The 20,969-nt window shown below is 38.2% G+C and overlaps 2 protein-coding genes across 2 annotated transcripts; one reads left to right on the top strand and one right to left on the bottom strand.

Moving 5' to 3' along the window:
• Positions 1,537–8,268, top strand: LOC109717297 (zinc finger CCCH domain-containing protein 13-like). Its single transcript, XM_020242995.1, has 5 exons — positions 1,537–2,587; positions 4,963–5,596; positions 6,167–7,361; positions 7,473–7,568; positions 7,664–8,268. The coding sequence occupies exons 1-5, from the start codon at positions 1,951–1,953 to the stop codon at positions 8,081–8,083; spliced, it is 2,982 nt and encodes a 993-aa protein (XP_020098584.1). The 5' UTR covers positions 1,537–1,950; the 3' UTR covers positions 8,084–8,268.
• LOC109717622 (histone-lysine N-methyltransferase ATX4-like) lies at positions 8,792–19,751 on the bottom strand. The gene is given in 24 exon segments (XM_020243481.1): positions 8,792–9,139; positions 9,710–9,810; positions 9,904–9,978; positions 10,445–10,531; positions 10,759–10,848; positions 10,949–11,005; positions 11,105–11,191; positions 11,755–11,959; positions 12,262–12,326; positions 13,290–13,394; positions 13,507–13,652; positions 13,986–14,110; positions 14,234–14,333; positions 14,428–14,521; positions 14,870–15,005; positions 16,037–16,129; positions 16,227–16,318; positions 16,419–16,484; positions 16,583–16,651; positions 16,737–16,847; positions 17,582–17,786; positions 17,862–17,917; positions 18,045–18,741; positions 18,743–19,751. Coding segments are annotated over 24 exon segments (3,183 nt in total). The 5' UTR covers positions 18,973–19,751; the 3' UTR covers positions 8,792–9,048.

Raw genomic sequence — 20,969 nt, 5'->3', positions numbered from 1 at the left:
TATNNATATATATATATTTGTGGTGAGACGAGAACCAACGGTTTTTGTCTTTCATTAAAAAAAGAGAAAAAATGGATTAAAAAAAAATTAGAGTTATACGTGTGGGACCGATTTTTTTGTGCATCTCTCGGTGTAGTAAGAACAAATTACACGTGTAATTCTATAAGTTTCCGCACGACAAATGATGGCCTTAATTTGTCGAAACTCCAATACTAGACTTTGGCAGTTTCCACGATTGCAAAAGACAAAACTGTATAAAATTTATCTTTACGGTTATAATTTTTAAAAATTTTAATTTTATTATATTATTTTTTAATTAATTCAATTTTTTTTTGAAAAATTGATAGCATGCTATCGTTTCATTCAAGAATTTAATTACACAACCAGACCTCAAGGAAAGAAAATAAAAAGAAAAACACAAAGGAGGAAAAAAGGAAAAGAGGAAAAAGGGGAAGAGTATAGATTATTTACAAAAACATAAAAAAGGCAAAAGTAGACGCACCACCGGGGACTTGTAGGAGGTGTTATAATACCTGAAGTTTAGCAGACTGATCCCGAGTTATACGGACGTCTGCTAACATCTGATTTTGCGAGTGCCTTTTCTTTTGAAAAATACGTCTATTTTGTTTGAGCTAAGTAACCCACCGGATGCAAATAATTGTTGCTAGTTCCTTCGACCTTATTGAGCCTCCTCTAAGACGACTCGATTCCCAAAGAGCGTAAGCTAAAGAACTACAACGTATTCCCTTCTTATTGGACATCAAGCACTCCAATAAAACTTTGGTTACTTCACAACCGGTGAAAATATGGTCAATCGTCTCTTCCTTATCTAAGCAAAGTATATAGTTATGCTTCAACTCCAACCTCTTTTTACGAAGATTGTTAAAGTGAGTATCTTACACTTCAATACTAGGCAGACGAAAATTTTAACTTTTAGTGGGATACAGATTTTTCATATCAGTGTGTACCCACTAGTCTTTACATTTTCTATTTAAAAAATATAGATTTTTCATATGCAGATTTAAATTTTTAGTTTTAAAATATAAATATGACGTTTATCTCTATGATTAGTTAGTATATTTTATACCATTTATATAATTATAAATTAATAAAATAAAATTTTTATTTAAATTTTATATTTAAAAAGTTATTAAATTATTTAAATTAAATAAACTAAAAACTTAAATATTAAAATAAAGGATTAAAATAGTCGAGTAAAAAAAAAGCCTACAATTCGGATGAGTTTTGTATTTTTTATCTTTGCAAAACACCAAATTTACTGCGATCCACGCACAGATCTCTCAACCAATCAGGTCTCGCCACGTCCGAACGAAAATATCGACCGTCGAAACCCGCACCGGATCGGTTCTCACCGTTCCCCACCTCCCCCCAAGGGCAAATCCGTCATTCCGCAGCGAAAACAAGCCTCCACTAAACCTCACCCACGACACGCGCGCTTCGACTCGAATCCAATCTCGCGAGCAAAAAGCGAACCCGAACCCCACAATCCCCCAAACCCCCCTATCCCTCGTCCCTACACCTTCGCGATCTCGTCGTCTCCTTTTCTCCTCTCTCTCTCTCTCTCTCTCTCTCTCTCTCTCTCTCCCCCCTCTTCTTCGTCTCCTCCCCTTCTCCGCCGCCGCCTCCTCCATTTCCCCTTCCTCTTCCATTCCACCCCGCTCTCGCTCCGTCCCCCGACCCCCTCGTCGATCTCGCGCTCCTCCCGCGTCCCGTGGCTTCCCCAATCCGATCTCTTCTCCGCCTCTGTCGCGGCGTTTGGTGGCGATTTCGCGGTTGTCGCCCCGGATCGATCCGATTCCGAGGCGAGGAGCAGGTGATTTGTTGTTGGAGTTAAGGATTCGTCGATTTGGTGCTGTTTTGTTGTGGCTTTAAGTCGTTTGTTTCTCGATCGGGGTAGTGGAGTTAGGGTTTTGGGGGGTGCGGTACGAGATGCCGCGGAGCTCGCGCCACAGGTCCCACAGGTCCCACAAGAACAGCTCCAGGGACTGGTCGGAGTCCGAGGATGAGGGTAGCTCGAAGGAGAGGAAGGCAAGGGAGGAGGATCCGGCTAGGGTTTCGAGGGATGCGGAAGCAGAGAAGAGGAAGTCGTCGCATTCGTCTCTGGCGAAGGACCTGGTTGTGGCCAGCAATGGCGATTTGCCTGGGGAGCATGGAAAGAAGCGGAAAGATGGCGGTGGTGATGATCTAGGGGCGGAGAAGAGGTACAAGGGAGAGGTTTTTGGGCCTGAGGATGTGGATAAAAGCTCGAAGTCGAAGCTTTCGGTTAGCGAATCAAAAAGCAGGTCCAGCAGAAGGCAGGAGGATTCCACTGAAAGGAATGAGGAGAGTGGGGGAAAGGAATCATCAAAGCGGAGGTCGGAGAAGGAGTCTAGCCGAAGAGAGAGTAGTGCACAGTATAAGGATGAGAAGGAGAAGGACAAGGATAGGGAGCGAGGGTCCGACAGGGATAAGAAGAGCCAGGATGCTAAGCATGAGAGATCTGAGGATGTTGTAAGTAGGAAGAGTAGTTCTAAAACAGACAGGATTGAAGATAAACATGTTCCCAAGCGAGATGTGGAATTTACTGGTAAGGTAACTCAATTTTTTAGTTTTATTCAATGTTTTGTGCTAAAGAAAAAGAGAATCCATGTATGATTAACATTTCAAGTGTTTGAATGTTTGCTTTTGAAATGCTACTGCATTGACTCTTGAGTCATTTTAGCTAAATATTTTTTATTAGTGGCTTGTAAGTTTTGGTGAATTTTGTTGTTAACAAAGAGAAGTTAAGACAATTGATACTTTGATTATTAAGTTAGGCTTGATTTAGAAGTACTGATATATTAGAAAATCAGTTTTACCTCACACTTTTTCCATGGCGAATTTTGTTGTTAACAAAGAGAAGTTAAGACAATTGATACAATTTTGGTTGTTTAGTAAGTCTTTTAGGCCTGATTCAGAAGTATGGATATATTGGAAAATCAGTTTTACCTCACACTTTTTCCCACTTTGCTTATACATCCTTCCCTTCTCCCCTTTGTTGTTTGCTTATCAGTTTTTCTCATGCTGGGAATCTTCAATTCGTGCAAATTTCTTTACAATTTTGCTAAGTCTATGTATTCATAATCGCTCTACCACAGCATTTTATTCGGCTGGAAAAAAAAATCATTGGATGCTGCATGTAGTCATAGTTTTAGATCCAAACCTTGCTATATGCAGATGCAACCATACCCCATTTTGTAGCTTCTGGGCATCTTTGTTGGATCTACATTAAACTTGAAAATTGACATAACAAATTGAATTGAATATCTTATCACTTTGTGGAGTGCTGTAAGGTGGACATGCAGTTGCTGAAACACAGGACCTTTTGAGTTGAATACATGAGTCCCCAGAAAAAATCATATAGACTGACCGTAACTCCACATTTTAAACATTCAAATTTCATCCTTTGCGGATTGGCTTTTGAGTGGGTTCCTATAATATAAGTCAATGAGCTGATGACTTCGTATTCTGTAGCCAAGATCCTAAGGAGAATGTAGTGTTCATTTTATGTCAGATAGTATAAAAACAGCCCATATATTATGTTGGTTATTTATCCTTCTAGCTGAGTCTGTTGTGTTAGTTTCTTTTCTGTCTCAAATAAGTTTAATGGTGAGAATAGTCGCACTGGTTGCTCTTTTTGTGATAGGGAATTTCATTATGTTGACTATGTCCTTATATATATTTTTGATGTCCTTATGTTGCTTTGATCAACTGCTGTTAAGTTTATTTTTATAATGGTTGAGATTTTGTTGTTACCTCACAATCACATGGCATCAAATTGTTAGGATAGACAGGTATATTTTGTTCTGGTAATGGCACTGTTTTGATTTTTTCCCCCCTTTTGACTTCAGAATGTGAATAAGCTCTTACATGAGGATTCTAGAGCAGCTACAAATCCATTGTTGAATTAAAGAGAAGAATGTTAGAATCTAAAGTTTGTCAAAATAACTAGACTTGATACTAAGCATGAGAAATCTAAGACAGTAACCTTAGCTGTCAAGGTGAAGAAAGCTTAATGTTGTTTCTTTTGTTTTTGCGATTTGTTGCTGAGGGATCGATCAAGAGTGTTACAGTCATAATAAGGAACGACTGGTGGAGTAGAGAGGAATTTTGTATGATCAATACCCTACGGAACTAAATGAAGAATCTTGTTAGAGGACCTGGTTGTTCAAGTTTTGACTGTAAAACAATACACTTCAGAATCAAATAGTAAGTGATGTAGTCAGTATTCTTATAGTGCTGGATTTGAACTAGGAAGTCATGTTGTAATTTACTGTCGAGGATCGCAATCTTCGTACTTGTAACTTGGCTAAAACCCTCTTGAACCTATTTGATAGAAAGCTTATTTTATGCCATGTAAGAAGTGCATTCGTAAACTTGAAGTCATTCAAATTTATAACTTCTATTGAATTAAGAGCCCTTGCAGGGAGGAAAAAAAAACAATGGAAATTTCTGAATCCTGGGATATGAATTTTTATCAGATTCCTGTACTCGTACTACAAGAAATCAAGAACCATAATTATATTGAGACAGGCTCAATGTCATTTAGCCATCATGTTGTAACTATGATGTTATTCCGTTTTCACTATGAATTGCTGTCCTAGCACGCGTCTGGGTAGCTTCAGGGCCATTTGGCACATTTGCTTCCAGTATTCCTATATATGAAGTGTTTCTCAGAGCTGTAATATTGGTTCTTTGTACTTCTTTTTCTTTTTCTCTCTCAACCATCTAACATTTCTTCAATGTTATTTTCTCATTTTGTGATTACTGTAAAGATGTGGCATTATGATAAGTTTATCATCTTTTGACAAATTAGACGTGTAATTGTTTAATGCTGCTTGTTCTACTCTCTGTTGTCTCTTGTTAAATTGTATATTTTGTATCATAATGCAAATTAAAAGAGGTTATGCAATCTTAATTCAGAAAAAGAGCCTCAAAAACATACAAGGAGAAGAGATGAGTCTGAAGACAAAGATAAACGGCTGGGCGATGGTAGGGAGATCGATGATAGAAAACATTACTCAAGAGATGATCACTCAAAACATAGAAGCTATAAAGACCAAGGCCATGACGATGAGAAATATAAAGATAAATATGATAAATATGAAAAATACGATAAATATGATAAATACAGGGATGACGCTGACAGGGATAAAAGATATCGTGATGAGAGGCGTGAAGATGAGCGCTCAAGAGAATATACAAGCAGCAAGTCTGAGTACAGGAGCTCTAGGGATGAGAAGAAGTCTTCAGAGAGCCGCTACAGAAAGAGTAAATTGCAGGATGAAGATGCTTATGAAAGCAAACACAAAGATAACAATAGGAGGAAAAGATCATCTGTCGAAAGAGAGGATGTTTCTGATTTCAAGCCTCAAGGTGTGAAAGAACCACGTATAGATGTGGAAAGAATTGGGTCAGATAGTAGGTCTTCTGATTTCCATGTTGAGAAGGCAATGCCGGAATATGGACATTCTGAGAAGGTTGATTCTGGTCTGGGTGAGAATCGTCCAAAAAGCTCTCCTAGCTCGAGTTCTTATCACAGCAAAGGTCAAAGCAGGTAAAAGAACTGCTGTCTTTTTGTACTCTTATTTAAACTTCGTAGTTCATATAATTTGATGGTGTCTGTGTACTAGGTTTCCTCCTGCTACGGCTGTGATACTTGTCTGTGCTAAATGTCCACGGGATCATTGGGTTTCATTAAAGAGAGACTTAGCATGTGATAGAGTCTGACCTAGTGAATAAAGTATGTTGTGGAACTTGTAGCTTTGTTATTTGTGGTGTAGTGCTTCTCAAGAAAATTACTGAAAGTCAGATGAGTACTGCAAGTTTATAGGATTCTTTACTGTAGCATGTACAATAAGGCAATATTTTGAACAGCTTGATAGAATACAGAGATTGTGGAATTTCAGTTGTTATTGATGTTTTTTCTCAACCATGTAAGTTCCCTAAAATTCTGTAACTTGGACAGTTACCTTCTTTTGTTTTTTCTTTCCCCCTTCTAGTAAAAGCTCATCCTTGCTGTTGACATAATGCTATATAATTTTTCATTCATTAGGTGTATTCCTAACTGAATGTTACTTGACGTTGAAAAATTGTTTATATTATCCAATTCGGTATACATGTTCAGGCACAACTCTAAGCAGATGGATTCTGCAAGGAAACGATCACCATCAGAGGAGAGAACTCGCTCCAGGACAGTGTCTTCAGGAGAGCGTACAACTGCTTCTAGACTCCCTGCATGTGACTTACCGGAAATTCTAGAATCTTCGCAATATACAAGGACACCAAGATCAACTACCCAACCCTCACCGGATGACATAACCACAAAATCGCCATCGACGAGCGAGCGACGGTTTTCAGATTATAAAGTCACTCCCAGGCGTAGCCTCGATACTGAGATAGGACATAAAAGCAGCAACTTCAAAGACAGAAATAGAGAAGAAAGTGAATTCCTGGAGAAGCCAATTAGCTTTGACCATTCTCAAGCTGAGGCTCGTGAGCGAACTCCTGCTGTTTCATCCTTCATTAACAAACCAACTAATAGCGATAATCCCCCTCCGCCACCTTACAGAAGAGGGCGTGATGAAGATGATAGCAGATCTCAAAGTGGAGATTGGAAATCACATTTTCGACAAAAAAGGAGTGATCTCAATTCAGGAGGATGTGGAAATACTTGGAATAATGCTCCTACTTGGCCATCACCAGTTGCTAATGGTTTCATCCCCCTCCAGCATGGCCCGTCTCCTGGATTCCATCCTTCTGTCCACCCTTTCCCTTCTCCGCCTATGTTTAATCTCAGACCACCAATGGATTTGACACACAACGGGGTTCCTTATCACATGCATGAAGCGGTCGATAGGTTTTCTGGCCATGTCCGCCCCTTTGGGTGGCATAATTCAATGGATGGTTTGTTTAATGATGAACCCCATATTTATAATAGGCCTCACTGGGATCAGAATAGGTCTCTTACATGGAAAGAGCAAAATGGTAATCTGGAATATCCGACTGCTCAGAGAGAGCGAGAGTATGCTCGAAGTGAGCATGGATCAGAGTCGTTGCCAACTGAAAGCATTGAAGCGAAGAATGATGCACCTCTAGCAAAGATTGCAGAGAAAACTCTTTATGAAGATAAAACTGAATCAATTCCTGAAGCTTACGAAAAGCCGGGTGATGATAATGCCAACTTTATTAAAAAGTACCTCTCGAGGATCAATATTGCGCATGATTTCGTTGCTTCAGAATTGTACACAAAGTGTATGGCTGTACTGGGAGAATTGGATGTAAAACTAGAGCGCGATGTGTCCAAGGATGGTTGCTCCCAGGTACTGTGAAACTAGTCGAGTTGGGATGAAACTATGTATCCTTCTATTTTCTCTTTTTTAATTGTATAATCCTAATTTTCCACCATTGAGAATTTGTTTCATTTGTTGCAGGAGAATGACAAAGCCAATAAAGTGGAAATGAAAAGGATGACAAGTAATACCCTCCTGCCCACGCTTTTTCCTAAACGGAGAGATGCTATTTTCCAGGTATTCTTTTGACCTTCATCAGCTTTCGTATACGCCTGGTGCAATATCCCAGAGCATCAGCAATAATAATTCTATCCTTTTCTATGTGTTTACAGAGAGCCATGTCACTTTACAAAAAGCAAAATGGAGTAAAAGCGCCGCAACCCGCTACTCCGGTTGTTTCCATGGAAGCAGAGAAAGATTCTCCTGAAGCTCGAAATGAGGAAATCTCAGCAACAGCTGATCTAGCTCTAGTAGATAAAATACCATCAGAGAGTTCTCTTCCTGCCGGTAACATGGAAGAACCCGTCCCAGCAATCCTTGATTCCACCGAGAGTGCTGATGGTTTGGGCGAAGAGAATGGTAAGACTAGTGATGCTGATGGTGACCACCCTACTGATATGGAAGAAGGGAAAACTGATTTAATCACCAATGCTGATGTTTTAACTAAAGATTCTCAGGATAGTGAGGCTTTAGTGGAGTCTACTAGCGTAAATTTGAGTCGGATACCTAATTCTCCCGAAAGTACACATTGAGACGGTTTTTATTTTCGTTTTCTAATGCCATCCTTTCCCCGGGAGCTCCGAGGGGCCGCCGCGTATGTTGCTTCATCTTTGAGGTGCATTTTTCATGATTTGCTACGGCAACTTGTCGTCCTTTTCCCATTTCCTGTTTTGCCCTTTCTTGAGTATAATAGTCTATCATTTCCTGTTTTGAGTAAGTTGCATTTTCATCTTTAAATCAAGTTAGCTCAATCGATTTGGAAAAAATAATAAAAAAAATAGATTATTTGATTTGCTTGTTTACCAGTTCCAAAGTGGGTCTGCAGTTCGCCCCATACCCCACCCACTCTGTGATATTTGGAATGTGAAGTGTAATATTTTCTCGCATTTGGTACACGGGAAGCGAACGCACCTCTGTGCTGATGCCACAATGATCCTTGATTTTCATTTTTGTGTTTTCGAAAGGGCATATTCGGTGAAGATAAGTTTTTTTGTTTTTTCCAGCAGTTTGAAATGTTTCTGAAAAAAATAAAAATCTGCCCTTTATTTTCAAGTTAACAATGAAAACAGGTGAAACTCAATGTGGAATATTAAAAAAAAAAGTCCATGGAATCAAAAGACCCTGCCAATAAATAAAGATCATTTTTTTTCTTCAACATATAGTGAACGCTAACTGCTCAGTAGCCATTCGTACGACTCCACAGAGGGCGAATCCACGAATCAGACATGATGCAGTGGCTCTTATGTTAAAAAAAGAAAATGCTATATTGATTAACCTATTGTAAAGTTAATACAACGAAATGAATTTACAAAGAATGGAAGCCCAGCAATTTTGCACCCTCAATTAATTGAACTTATTAAAAAAAAAAAATTGAGAAATTGAATACAAGCTTGAAGATGTTAATAGATGGGGAGCATCGATCAAGGAGGATAAGAAAAGAAAAGAAAAGAAAAGAAAAGAGAAGACTGTAAAGTAGCCAATTGGCCTTTGCAGCAACCTAATTCATAAATTTCCGACAGTTTGGAGCTTTGCAGAGACAAGGAACTTTGCACTCGTCACCTTCGTCAGGGTCGAATAAGTAGTCGTACCTGCGAAAAGCAAACGATCGATCAGCTTAGGAATTAAAAAGAGAAAATCATCCATATCTAGGGCATGCAATTCCAGTAGCCTATCGTCCATGATCAAACAGGTATGTTTTGGAAGTATGTAGAAAGTTAAATTTCCGAAACAAGTGCATAGTTTTTGTGGGTTCAATTGCCAGGGCCCTTTATATTAGTTCATTTGCTAAAGAAAAGAGTTATAAATAGAAACAAGATAAACTAATCACTAATGAACACAGACGCCAAGGATAACAACTTGATGGAGATTTATCATAATGTTGGCCATTACGATCAAAGTCAATATTACCTATCCTTAAATGTTTTAATCGCTTCATTGGAAACTGAATTTTTAAGTGTCAAAATTCGGGCGTTATAATCACAAATTACACCCGTAACTCATGCTCGAGTTCACCAACCCTTTATCTTGAGAAAATATGGGCAGAACTTAATTCAACCCTGTAAAGGTCTGCTAAGGAAAGGTACAGGTATACCATCGACAGCAACTCGTACAAAAAGAGAGAACATAATATGAGAAACAAATGGGTAAGTCAGACATACGTTAACTCATCGCCAGCACAGACATGCGTCTTTGCTATCAAAACAATCCGACTCTCATCGTGGCCGACACTCATAATCCTTGCATAGCAGTTCGGCATGCACTGTATCAATATTTAAATTGGTAAGTGTCAATAGCAGCATTCTGTAAACAGTTCAAAGAAAAGTGAAACCGTGGCATGCATATGATGGCTTACAGAATGATTGATTAAACGAGCGATGTTTCCTTTATCTGTAGCATCAACTACTACCTCTTCACTGATTTTAAATAGCTGCAACAGCAGAAGAAAAACAAGTATGATACACTGTATTATCACAATAAAACTGATAGGGAAGTTTCGGAAGAAAAGGGATCAAAGAATGAAACAAAGTAAGCAACTTTGGCTCACATGATCCTTTTCATTTGTATGAAACTCATAAATATTGGAGGTTCAAGGCAATCCAAAACATAACTATATATGCTAACTTAATAAGAGCCAAAGTGAAAGTTAACACTAATACTGCAGTACAGCTCAAATGTATACAGTTTGCTGGACAATCCTAGCCTCCAACTACTTACCCTTCTGGATAACATTGACAAGTTTACTAAGTACCGACTGTTGACTATAAAACGTTTTTATGCCTTTTTTACATGGTTTAAGAAAACAACTAGAAGACACAATTGAGGTTGAACATTTGCATTTACCAACAGCAATGCAGCATATAAAAACATAAATAGATTAGACCAGAGAAACTCACATAGCAATCTTTTCCCTCCAACCGGTAGCGTGCCTCCCTCAAATCCGCAACACTGCGTCTAACCTGTTCACCACGATATTCAATGACCTGAAAATAGGCTTGAAATGTTAGCCTCATTGTTGGAATTTGAAAGTCAAGGGTACTTTCTTGAACACTCATATGGAAGTTCATACAGCTGTGCAGTTTGAACAAGGGGTACTACATATGTACCATAATCAGTCAAAATGATATCATAATAAAGATGCTAAATCTCTGATCAACGACAAAGATATATTTTATAAAAAAAAAAAGAGCACTTTGAAGTACTTAGATACCATTTCTCCTTCTTGAATATTCCTACGGGCAAATAGGCCCCATCCATGTATTCCCGATCTACCAAAACAAACTCTACTTTGTTCTGTTAACTGGAAAGACAAGAAACAACAGAAAAATTATAGAAGTCTAGCAATCAATCCAAAAGATGTATCGTAACATGCTGAAGCCTTAAAATAAATAATCAGTTGCCTGTAAATAGTGAAGACGCTCTCTGAACGTTGAAAATGATTCAGGATCCTTTTCCTCCTGCCAATCAAGAAGGCAAATAATCCAGTCATTTTTCCAATTGAATATCATATTCAAAATCTCAGATTTTTTTTTTAAAAAAAAGAACAAGAAAATTACCCTAGGTGCATTCAGTCTTTGTATTTCCTCAAGAGAATGATAACAAGGTCCCCTAACTCGGTGTGCAACGGCCCCTTCTCGCGTTCTCTGAACAGCACAAAAGAAAAGTAAGAAAGAATAGCTAGTCACCTCGGAAATTTTGCACCTGCATCTAAGAAGAACTATGATGTTAACCAGTTCAACGAAAAAGACAGAATTTCTCTTCATGAAAAGGAGCTATATATTATTACCACCATGGCATACATTTCCACCGATTACAACCAGCAAATGACAATGAAAATCACTAATAATCCAAAAGCCCACTTAATTTCAACCTGGGTCTGGCCTGATGCAAATGAAGCTCAGTCCTGCAGCTAATGGGCACGACCAAGCTCTTTGTTATATCAAAAAGTTTACCACCCACAAAATGAAAATGCAGGTTTTCTTTCAAAAATGTTGTGTCCATCACATTATTGGAGGCACAACATGATACCAAGATTTTAAAATCTGAGACGATTTTACGACTTCATCACCAGATTTGCATAAAAAATCATTTAAAGCAACAGATCAATATAAGAGACCAATGCAAAGTGTTGAATTTCATGTCGTTGCAAGCCATTATTTTTTCTACAGAATGGTGAAAAAGAAAAAAGGTTTCATTTATAACAAACCTCTTTAGTTTCGATTTTTTTATAGACCATGCATCTTGCAGCACATGAAGTCTCCAGTAATTGTGCAAGTGATGTTGATTCCTGGGGGATATCTTTCCTTATAAGTCTTGAACCAGTCTGCTTTACACTATTTTGCAGAAGCTTTTTGGAAGAAAAGACTCCTGAAGGAGTTTGTATTATCAAAACATTATCTGGGTTTGGAGCCCTGCACAGTAAATTAAAACATGACACTTGTTCCACCTAAAAAAGTCGGGGAAGAAAAGCAGTAGGCTCTGAGCAGAGAATATGACAAAAGGATAAACTTTTTTATTATCAGTAAAATCAAGACTTACAATACCTAACAATTGATATATGTCATGTATTGAAACCAAAAAGCGATGTTCTTAAGCGTAATGGTATAATAGAACTAGTTGGAGAACGAAGGACAATAATGATAGAAGGCGCGAGGGCATCATAATTACAAATGTACAGACAACTAGACACTATTAACAACAATTAAAAGCTTACCGATGATTCGCACAATATGAAATCATTTTTGTGGTCTGCCTTCCATTTCTTTCTAAGCAGTGCAACTGCAGTAAACATGCAACTATATCAAAGTCAAACCACTTTGAGTGTTCAAAATTGAATTCAAGCAAGCATCAATTTCGTATATATAGAAGAATGAGGTACAAAGCACAAAAACTTTGCATCAAAAGAAAGGAAGAAAATAGGAAAAACTTTTCAAACATCATCTTCATTGATTTTTTTTTTTTGATAGGTTATAACAAAAAAATTAAAGAAGTTATTTTTGGCAAAAATATTAATAATATCATACTGTTTACGCAAGGAACATTTTTGAATGATAGCATGTGAAGAAGGTGATCCCTCAAAATATTTTCAAGTACACTGGCGGGAATAGTTACCTGAGAGGCAAAAGATAAAACATATAGGCCATGATTTGTATCTCTTGTTTAAAAATTTACATAGCACTGTAAGCTCCAATCAGCAAAATCTTGATTTATCACTCTTGTTTAGCTTTTAGAATTTGTAATTGTGTTCAATGGTCTCAGTTTTATTTTCGCCATGTATCACTAGATAAAAAGCAGGATTGACACTTCATAGTCCGTAACTCATCTTAACAGCTCCCTATTTGTGCAGTGTTATTACTTGTATATCAGCTACTTATCCTCAATTTTTAAACAGATATACAGTAACGTTGATTATATTCAATTCAACACTATTGAAGGAACCCCCCTCTCTCCAAAATCTAGTGTACAGAATTAACTATTCAAAGTTCAGAACTACAAGGTATCAGATGCTTAGCGACCTAGTGTTCAATATCCAGGCTGATGTAAATATCGAAGATTTATTTTCTTTCACTGGTAACAATCAACTCTCAGTAAATTTGACGAGAAGAGTAGAAAAGAAAAATACTAGAAATCCGCTGGATAATCTAGCTGCATTTTCAGAACAAATATACAATATATCTTAAAGAACTTGCTTGTTTATTCTTCAGAATACAGTCATGAAAGTATTTAGACTGAGTGATCTACCTCCATGCGGTACCCAGCTCTTGATGCACATATAGCATGGTAATAAGTGGAACACCTGTAGCATTGCGTACATGAACCATGTATTTGCCTACATATGACACAAATCTGGACATACGTGAAAACAAAGAGTAGTTCAATATCATAACTCAGAAAGGACAAAACTTGCAGTAATACCAATACAATAACTTAAATTCGTGAAATTTATCTCAATCGCAACCTTCATAAAAGACAGAGGTGCGATGTTCAATATTCCAATAGCAGGCTCCATAATTTCATCACTAGCGAAAGAGACTTGAGGCTGAAACCATGCACATGTCACATGGACCCACAGTGAATCAATATCTGTTGGCTTCAGAGCACCCCCTGAACAGAATAAATCATAATGCCACCAACGATCAGATAAGCCGACCTTACGCTAAGAATAATGTATAAAAAATCAAGCTGCTATCACAAAAAACTTTGAAATTAACAGTTCATTTTAATCTAATAAGACCCATTGTATTATTATGTATTTATGTACGATGTGTCTTCTAAATTCTGTATCTGAGCATTAAGAATAGTAAAGCACCTTAAGCTTTGAGTACCATATGATCATTCATACAGAGAAAAGATCTACTAAAAAGCATAAGAAGACATTGACACTCCTAATTTCACAGAGAAAGCAAAAACCAAGTACAAGACTTCAATATAGTGTACCTTTTACAGGACAAAGGCAGCACTCTCTCTTCTGATGAGGTGCTTCGCATGCCCGGCAAACCCAAGATGTAAAATCCTGTTTACCCCTCACTCCATAGCATTCTTGGTGGACTGCTATTTGACATCTGGGCAAGTGCAACCATTACTATTTGCATATTCCTTATTGATAGGTCTAAACTAAGTCCAACCAAGATAAATAGTATGCTGGTGAGCCATGGCAAGGTTAGGATCAGATGGCATGTATTTACCTGTTACATATAATGATTTTGTTGTAATCCCAGTCTTCAACCCATCTACAGATTGCGCATCGTTCAGTGGTCCACTTAACATGTATGGGATCATACGGTTCTGCAATAAAAAGGAAACACATATTAAATATTATAGGCAAGTCATCAGCAGCAAATGCCAAAAAGGAAGAATGAAAGAGTTCTACAATATGTACCATGCAGGGAAGCCAGCAGCCTTTGTTTCCTCATTTTTGGAGTAATACGTTTAGCATGGTTTGAAGGAGCCTTGTTAGCTTGATAATGATCTATCTGCAGGATGAAATAATTAACAATTAACCCCATAGCAAATTTTAATCCTCATCTATGCATACATCATATTGGATAAAATTTTGGCTCCAACATTTAGACCGGATAGCTGTACACGATGACAGTCAAAATAAGATAAAGAAATCAAATAAGTTAACTGTGTAAAATAGAATGACAACAAGGCTGATAGATGTCCAAGGATAAGATTTATCCTTGGACTTCAAGAATTCACCAAGTTATTTAGAATGATATCAAGGGGGGAACTGCCATAACTACTTGGAGAGACGACAGTTTTTATCTCCATACTGGTTTAAGTTTGTAAATCTTTTGAAGTAATACATAGCTGCATACCCATTTTCCCAAAGGCATCATTGTACTTTTGACTTTCATACTGGATCTCCAATTTTTACTCTTGCAACCAGTATGACGCTCCCATTCATTAAATGTAAATTTCTGTCCCTTGCATGGTCCACAGTGACATGAGATCCTGCATTAGACACATTGATCTTAAGAAAATGCCAAACCCAAAACATAACTAGAAAAATGATGGACTTCAGGATGCATGTATTGAAAAAATGATGCTATATTAAGATAGCAAAAACAATTCACTGGCGGACACATGAACAAAGAACAGTTACAAGTAATGGACAGTAACTATCAACATTTTTAAGACATACCCGAGCTGCATGAAATATAAATGAAAAAACAACTTTGGATGCCACCTGGATTACCTTTTGAATCCTGAATGTTTTAGACTTTTGAGGATAATGCTGAACGCTAGCAATGAACTTGACGTAGCTCAAGCTCTGTCTACAACTACATTCAGCTCATTAGCAGGGATGACAGGAAGGGTTTCGAGGTCATGGCGTTAATGATCTCATTTTACCACATAATGTTTTTGTTTCAGGGTGAGACAGGAAATGAGCCAGGTAGGACCATGTTGTACAAGTTATAAGCATGAACCAAACCCAAATTCTCAGATTTTAAGGTTCAAACAAAGTGCCGTAATACCTGAACAGCTAGCTCTAGTTTTTTTAGTAGCAATAAAAGCCTAGAGCCCTAGACTACAAACAGGTGAATCCAACCCACTAAGAACTCTATTTTCTAAGTTTGGCTTATTTTTAGAAGAGGATCAAAATAAATAAGCAATTTGAACATATGTGCTCTTTGAGTTAATTTTCTGTTCAAAGATAGAAATAAGATGTAATGAAAAGAAAAACATCAGTCATAAGAACCAAAACCCCTACTGCTAACCATCAAGATCACAACATAACAGAAGCAGCAGCAGCTACAACAGTAGAACAATAAAATAAGAACAAAAGAAGAATGAGCAAAGGAATTAGTTGTAGCGGGAGGTTATCATAATTCATACAAAAGTGATGTGTCTGTTTATATTTATTCATGATAATAGCCAGCAAGTTATTATATCGATGTAGCAGTATGAAACAATTTTTATAAGCAAGGGCATATTATATTGATGATTTTCTTTACTCTAATTGGCAAATTCTCAGAGCTTACAACTCTTGCTCGGGTAGATATGTTCCCTCCATACCAAAGCAACAAACAGTGATTGCATCAACTGCAGTATCTTGCCAACTGTTACTATCACATCTGTTGAGGAGATAAACAACATTGATTAGATTAAACTAACTAGGGAAATCTTTCAAGAAGGTATAAAGAAAGTTTTGCATATACAATTGTTATGTACCTTGCATGAGAATGTTTTCTTTCTTTAACTGATGATTCAAAACTAAACTTTAACCTGCACTCGGGACAATGATAATCGATGCCCCGAAGATCCTATGACAACAGATGATATATATTAGTAAACCATCAGTCTCAACTTTCAAGACTTCAAAATTATAACCCTATTATGATAACATTCAAGATTACATCAAACCTTAAGTTTGCTGCATGTTTTGTCACAATTCGCATGAATCAAAGTTTTGCATCCATGACAACGAACCTGACATGGTTTAGAACAGTCACATTTCAATTTGCAAAGTTGTAAGTTCTACTCTAAAATAATCATAGTATAACAAATCATGGTACAGATCCTCTTACCCATCTCTCACCATCTGTATTAGGCCAAATCTTTTTGCATATTCCACAATACTGTTTGGACCTCAAAAGCTGCAAATATAGCCAAAGACAAGCATTAGAGATTTAAAAGACAGGTGGCTACACACACAAGGAACATAGTTTCATGTTTTCAAACCTTAGCACAATGTTTGCACACAAATTGTTCCATGTCATTCTTGATCTTTTTTGCAGCATTGATTGGAAGGCTCAACCCACAACTTTCACAATGGAGGCCTGATTGGTCAGCCTGCAGATACAAGTAAAATGAATTTAGTGCGGGAAAATTTTTGGTCTGCATCAGCCATATATACTCCACCAATCTTGCAAAACCAAAACTAGTACAAACAAAACTGCTATAACAGTTGCTATAATTGTCGGAAAGCACGATTAGCAATGTCTGAAAGGCCAACAAAACAGAAGAGCTAATGCAGGAAATAAGCCTAAAAAGATCAACCTAATATGCAATAAAAAATGTATCTTAAATGAAGTATAAATTGCTCTCTTTATTTTTGGAAAGTCATACAGTGTGCAATAAACTTCCAGGCATACCTGGGCTCTAGGCAGTTGCCTGCCAAAAGATTTGGAGAAAGAAGAGGAAAAAAAAAAAAAAAAGGAAAAAAAGGGAAAAATCCTCCAAATTGACTGAAAAAATTTTGCAACATGAAAATAGCACATCCAGGGTAAGTGTCACCAATAACAACTGATAATAACAAGCAGCAATCTTAGATTTAACATAATACATGTACTCAAGAAACTGTTAACATGTGATAGAAATATATGTCCATCTTTCACGTTTCAAAGGATGTTTGTTTGAAGTGCTTAACGGATGTATCGGGACAGTTCATCCAAAATATGCATACGTTAGCCCAAACAGTTACAACATACTACAGCATTATGAGAGATCATTAATGCAACTTGCACCAGATATATCATCAACACAGTGATATGATTCTAAGCATAAATGACATTGCATTTACTTGCCTGAATACGCGATTGGCACTCTTGTTCATGATTTGAATCAGTTGCCTCCTGTATGGGAAAAGACACATAATTTGCAGGTTGGCCAGATATTGTTGTCGCATCCACCCTTGCTCCCGAGAAACCATGCTCAGCTAAAAAGGCTTCCTCTATAGCAAGACGAAAATCACAAGGCTTGCTCCCACATAACTCTGTCTGCCCCTGAAATCTGCAATTGGATTTCACACTCTTGAGAACAACAGCCAAAGAATTTTCCACATTATATTCCATTGACATTACTGACCTATCTACATTGTCTACAAATGGAAAGATCCTCCCCTGCTTCACCCATGCATACTCCTGTTTCGAACGAATACCGACAATCAGTTTGCAGTAATATTAATAAACAACAGTAAAGCTGATTCGACAAGCCAAAAGGAGACAAAAGTGATCGGAGAAGGCATAATATAAATTATATCAATAATACCCTATTATTTCCATATTCGGAGTACCCAAACAACATGACACACGTAGCACCAGGAAAGCAGGATTGAAGAATCGCTTCGGGAACTTGTCGCATTGGATCAACAACCATTGCAGGCCAAGCTGGCCACTTCTTTCGCAACTTAGCCCACACGATATCACCATGAACAAACTCATTTTCAGGCCAATCGAAATCATCGCTCCTTTCAAAACTTTCCTCTGCTATCGTTGTTTCCACCGTCATTGGCCCAGAATAATAACAGCTAAGTGGATATTCCTTCTTGGGCACGGGCATTAACCTCTCCTCCTCTCCGCCATAACTCTCATACAGCGACGTTAGAGTACTCCTAGAAATCGAATGCTTTCTGGTACTGAAGTTCCTGCATGCCCGATACCGTTCCTCTTCGTCGAGCATTGTTAGGGAATTGTTGATAATTGAGCTAAAATTGGGGTATCTATGATCAAATTCTTTGGTTTCAACATCCACTAGACCATTCTTGATCTCAAAATCGGGGTCAATCACCTTCGCCTTGGGCTTCTCCTTCTTCCAAGGGTCAATGAGGACCGAGTCGCTGAACCGGGACGGGAGCACCTGAACGCGGCCTCTCGACGTCCGCACAACCGGAGGCCGCGCAGACGGAGCGGGCGGTGAAGCGCGGGCGCTCTCCCTCCGGCGGCCATCCCTGCACTCCGACTCCTCCCCAAAGCAGCCGCAGAGTGCGGTGCCGAATCGCGTCGGCGGGGACGTCCCCGAGCGCCTCGAGCGGGAAGAGCCCCCACTCCTTCCGCCTCTTCCGCCGCCTCCCGCCGCCCTCTCCGTCGTCGTCGCCCTGCGCCGCCCCGGCGGCGGAGGCCGCCGCCGCCGCCGCCTCCTCCGCATTGCACCGCTTCAGCGTCGGCATCTGCGCCCTCTGGCTCCGCTTAATTATCATCTCCGCCGCCCCACCAAACCCTAATTCCGGCACCACAAGCCCTCAAACTCGATCGAGAAGGGGATCGTCGCCTCAGAATCGATCGAATTCGCGTTCGAAGATCCCACGAGCTCCCGATCCAAACAGGCAATAAACGATTCACAAAGAGAGGAAGCAACCCTAATTCCGCACGAAATTGGGGGCGAGGGTTCGCACGACGCGGCGTGAGCAAGCAAAGAGTAGAGAGAGAAAAATAGAAAGAAGAGAGAGAAAGAACGAGAAAGATATCAGCGTTCGGGACTCCAACTGCTATGGAAATACGACGAGGGACTGAAATTTAATTTTCTTTTAATTTTTCAATTTATTTTTATTTTTTTTTTCATGCCACCTCCTTTTCTTCTACATCGTAGCGATTTCACTTTTTTTTTTAATTATTTTTGTTTCTTTTTCTTTTTCTTTAAGGTATTTTTGGTGCGATTTTTGGCTACAAAGATTATGTGTAGTGTACCAAAAATTTGGGCACGGTCGAGAGGTGGTCTTACACTCCAAGCTATAAATTTAATTCGTGATCGAGTCATAGAAAGATACAGAAGAAGAAAATTTGGATCAAAGAATGGTTCTAATCCAACATTTTTGTAACTTCGTGTACGTTTTTTCGAAGGGGAATAAGGTGAGAGATTTGTTCCCATGGCAAAGTTGGAATAGGAAGCTAAACAGATGATGATGGGTATTTTAAGATGAATAATTCGATGCAAAATATTTGAGTAAATTTTTTACTTCATAGTTTGTAGCCAAATTTTGTTTGTTTGTTTTTTTTTTTTTTTTGGCTAGGGAGCTTTCTCAATGGCAGGTACAAATTTGAGGCCAAAAAAAGTGTAGATCAGAAGAAGAACACGAATGGTTTTTTTTTTTTTTGGGGTAATTTTTTCGATATTTTTCGCGACGAATTTGAGCTCGGAATGGGGAGAGAACAAATTTGGGTGGATTAAAGAGTCGCTCCCCATTTTCGCATAGCTTGGTCGAAGGTGAATTATCCATGGACTCATAGTAATGAAAAGTTTGGGTGGATCAAAGAGTCATTAAAGCCAAGAAGACGAGTTTGTGTAGCAACGATTTAATGTAGAATTTTTCTTATATTCTAAAAAAGTTTTATTTTTGTTTTTGGTTCTGCAGTTAACTGTAAAAAGAACCCAAAAAAAAAAAAAGAAGAAACAATTAATTGTATGTAGAATAGTTATCATCGCCCATGGTCAACCCATAAATGGTGTTATGTTTGGGAACATGTCAACTTGGGACATGGCGACTTAGACCCAACATTAGATCCCAATGGATACATACTTTTCCTCTTCTTTTTTTTCACTCACAAAATTAACAAAAAAATTAGGTGGGAATCGACTCTAACTTGGGTGGTTTCGAATAGATTGTGTTGGTGGAGTGATGGTTAATGGAGAAAGGCACTATTTATCTCCTGCAATGTTAGTGCTTTTTGTTAACATTATCCATTTTCAACATATTTTTTCGGGTCATGTATATATTTCAAATAAAATAGGAGCTTAACAGTAGGCGCTAATAATAAGTTAATAACTTGTCTCCGTCTCCGCGACCGGCGCGGCGGCGGCGGTGGTCGGCGGCGGGCGAGGCGGAGCGCGACGCGATTAGTAACTTTGCTTGATCTCTTCTCATCCTCCTATTTGATGCGTTTTTATTACTTATTATGTATATTTTATTTTTAAAAAAAAGGTTCTTGAGTTTAATAATGCCTTGTTAGCCTATTTGGTGTATCCTAGGTTGATCAATGGAGATGTTGTTATTTTTTAGTTTTTGTTGGTACTTTGTTGTAAAAAATAAAGTAAACTTTTAGTTCCTTTTCCCTAGTTTGATGAGTCGATTTGGGCTGTTACAAGGCGAGGGTGAATAAGTTTTTTCTTTTTTCCCCTTTTTTTCTCGTTAAAAAAACAATAGTTTGAAATCGACTCGATCCATGGTGAGGCACTATTTTTTCTTTTGTTTTCTTCCTT

Source organism: Ananas comosus, linkage group 11 (assembly GCF_001540865.1).
Source record: "Ananas comosus cultivar F153 linkage group 11, ASM154086v1, whole genome shotgun sequence".
In the NCBI taxonomy this organism is placed as follows: domain Eukaryota; kingdom Viridiplantae; phylum Streptophyta; class Magnoliopsida; order Poales; family Bromeliaceae; genus Ananas; species Ananas comosus.
The sequence above is the reverse complement of the archived record's forward strand: the minus strand, read 5'-3'. Positions and strand labels throughout refer to the sequence as shown.

Coding starts and splice junctions, on each gene's coding strand:
- LOC109717297 (XM_020242995.1), top strand. CDS start 1,951: ATGCCGCGGAGCTCGCGCCACAGGTCCCACAGGTCCCACAAGAACAGC. Junction 5,597..6,166: donor CACAGCAAAGGTCAAAGCAG/GTAAAAGAACTG, acceptor ATACATGTTCAG/GCACAACTCTAAGCAGATGG. Junction 7,569..7,663: donor GGAGAGATGCTATTTTCCAG/GTATTCTTTTGA, acceptor ATGTGTTTACAG/AGAGCCATGTCACTTTACAA.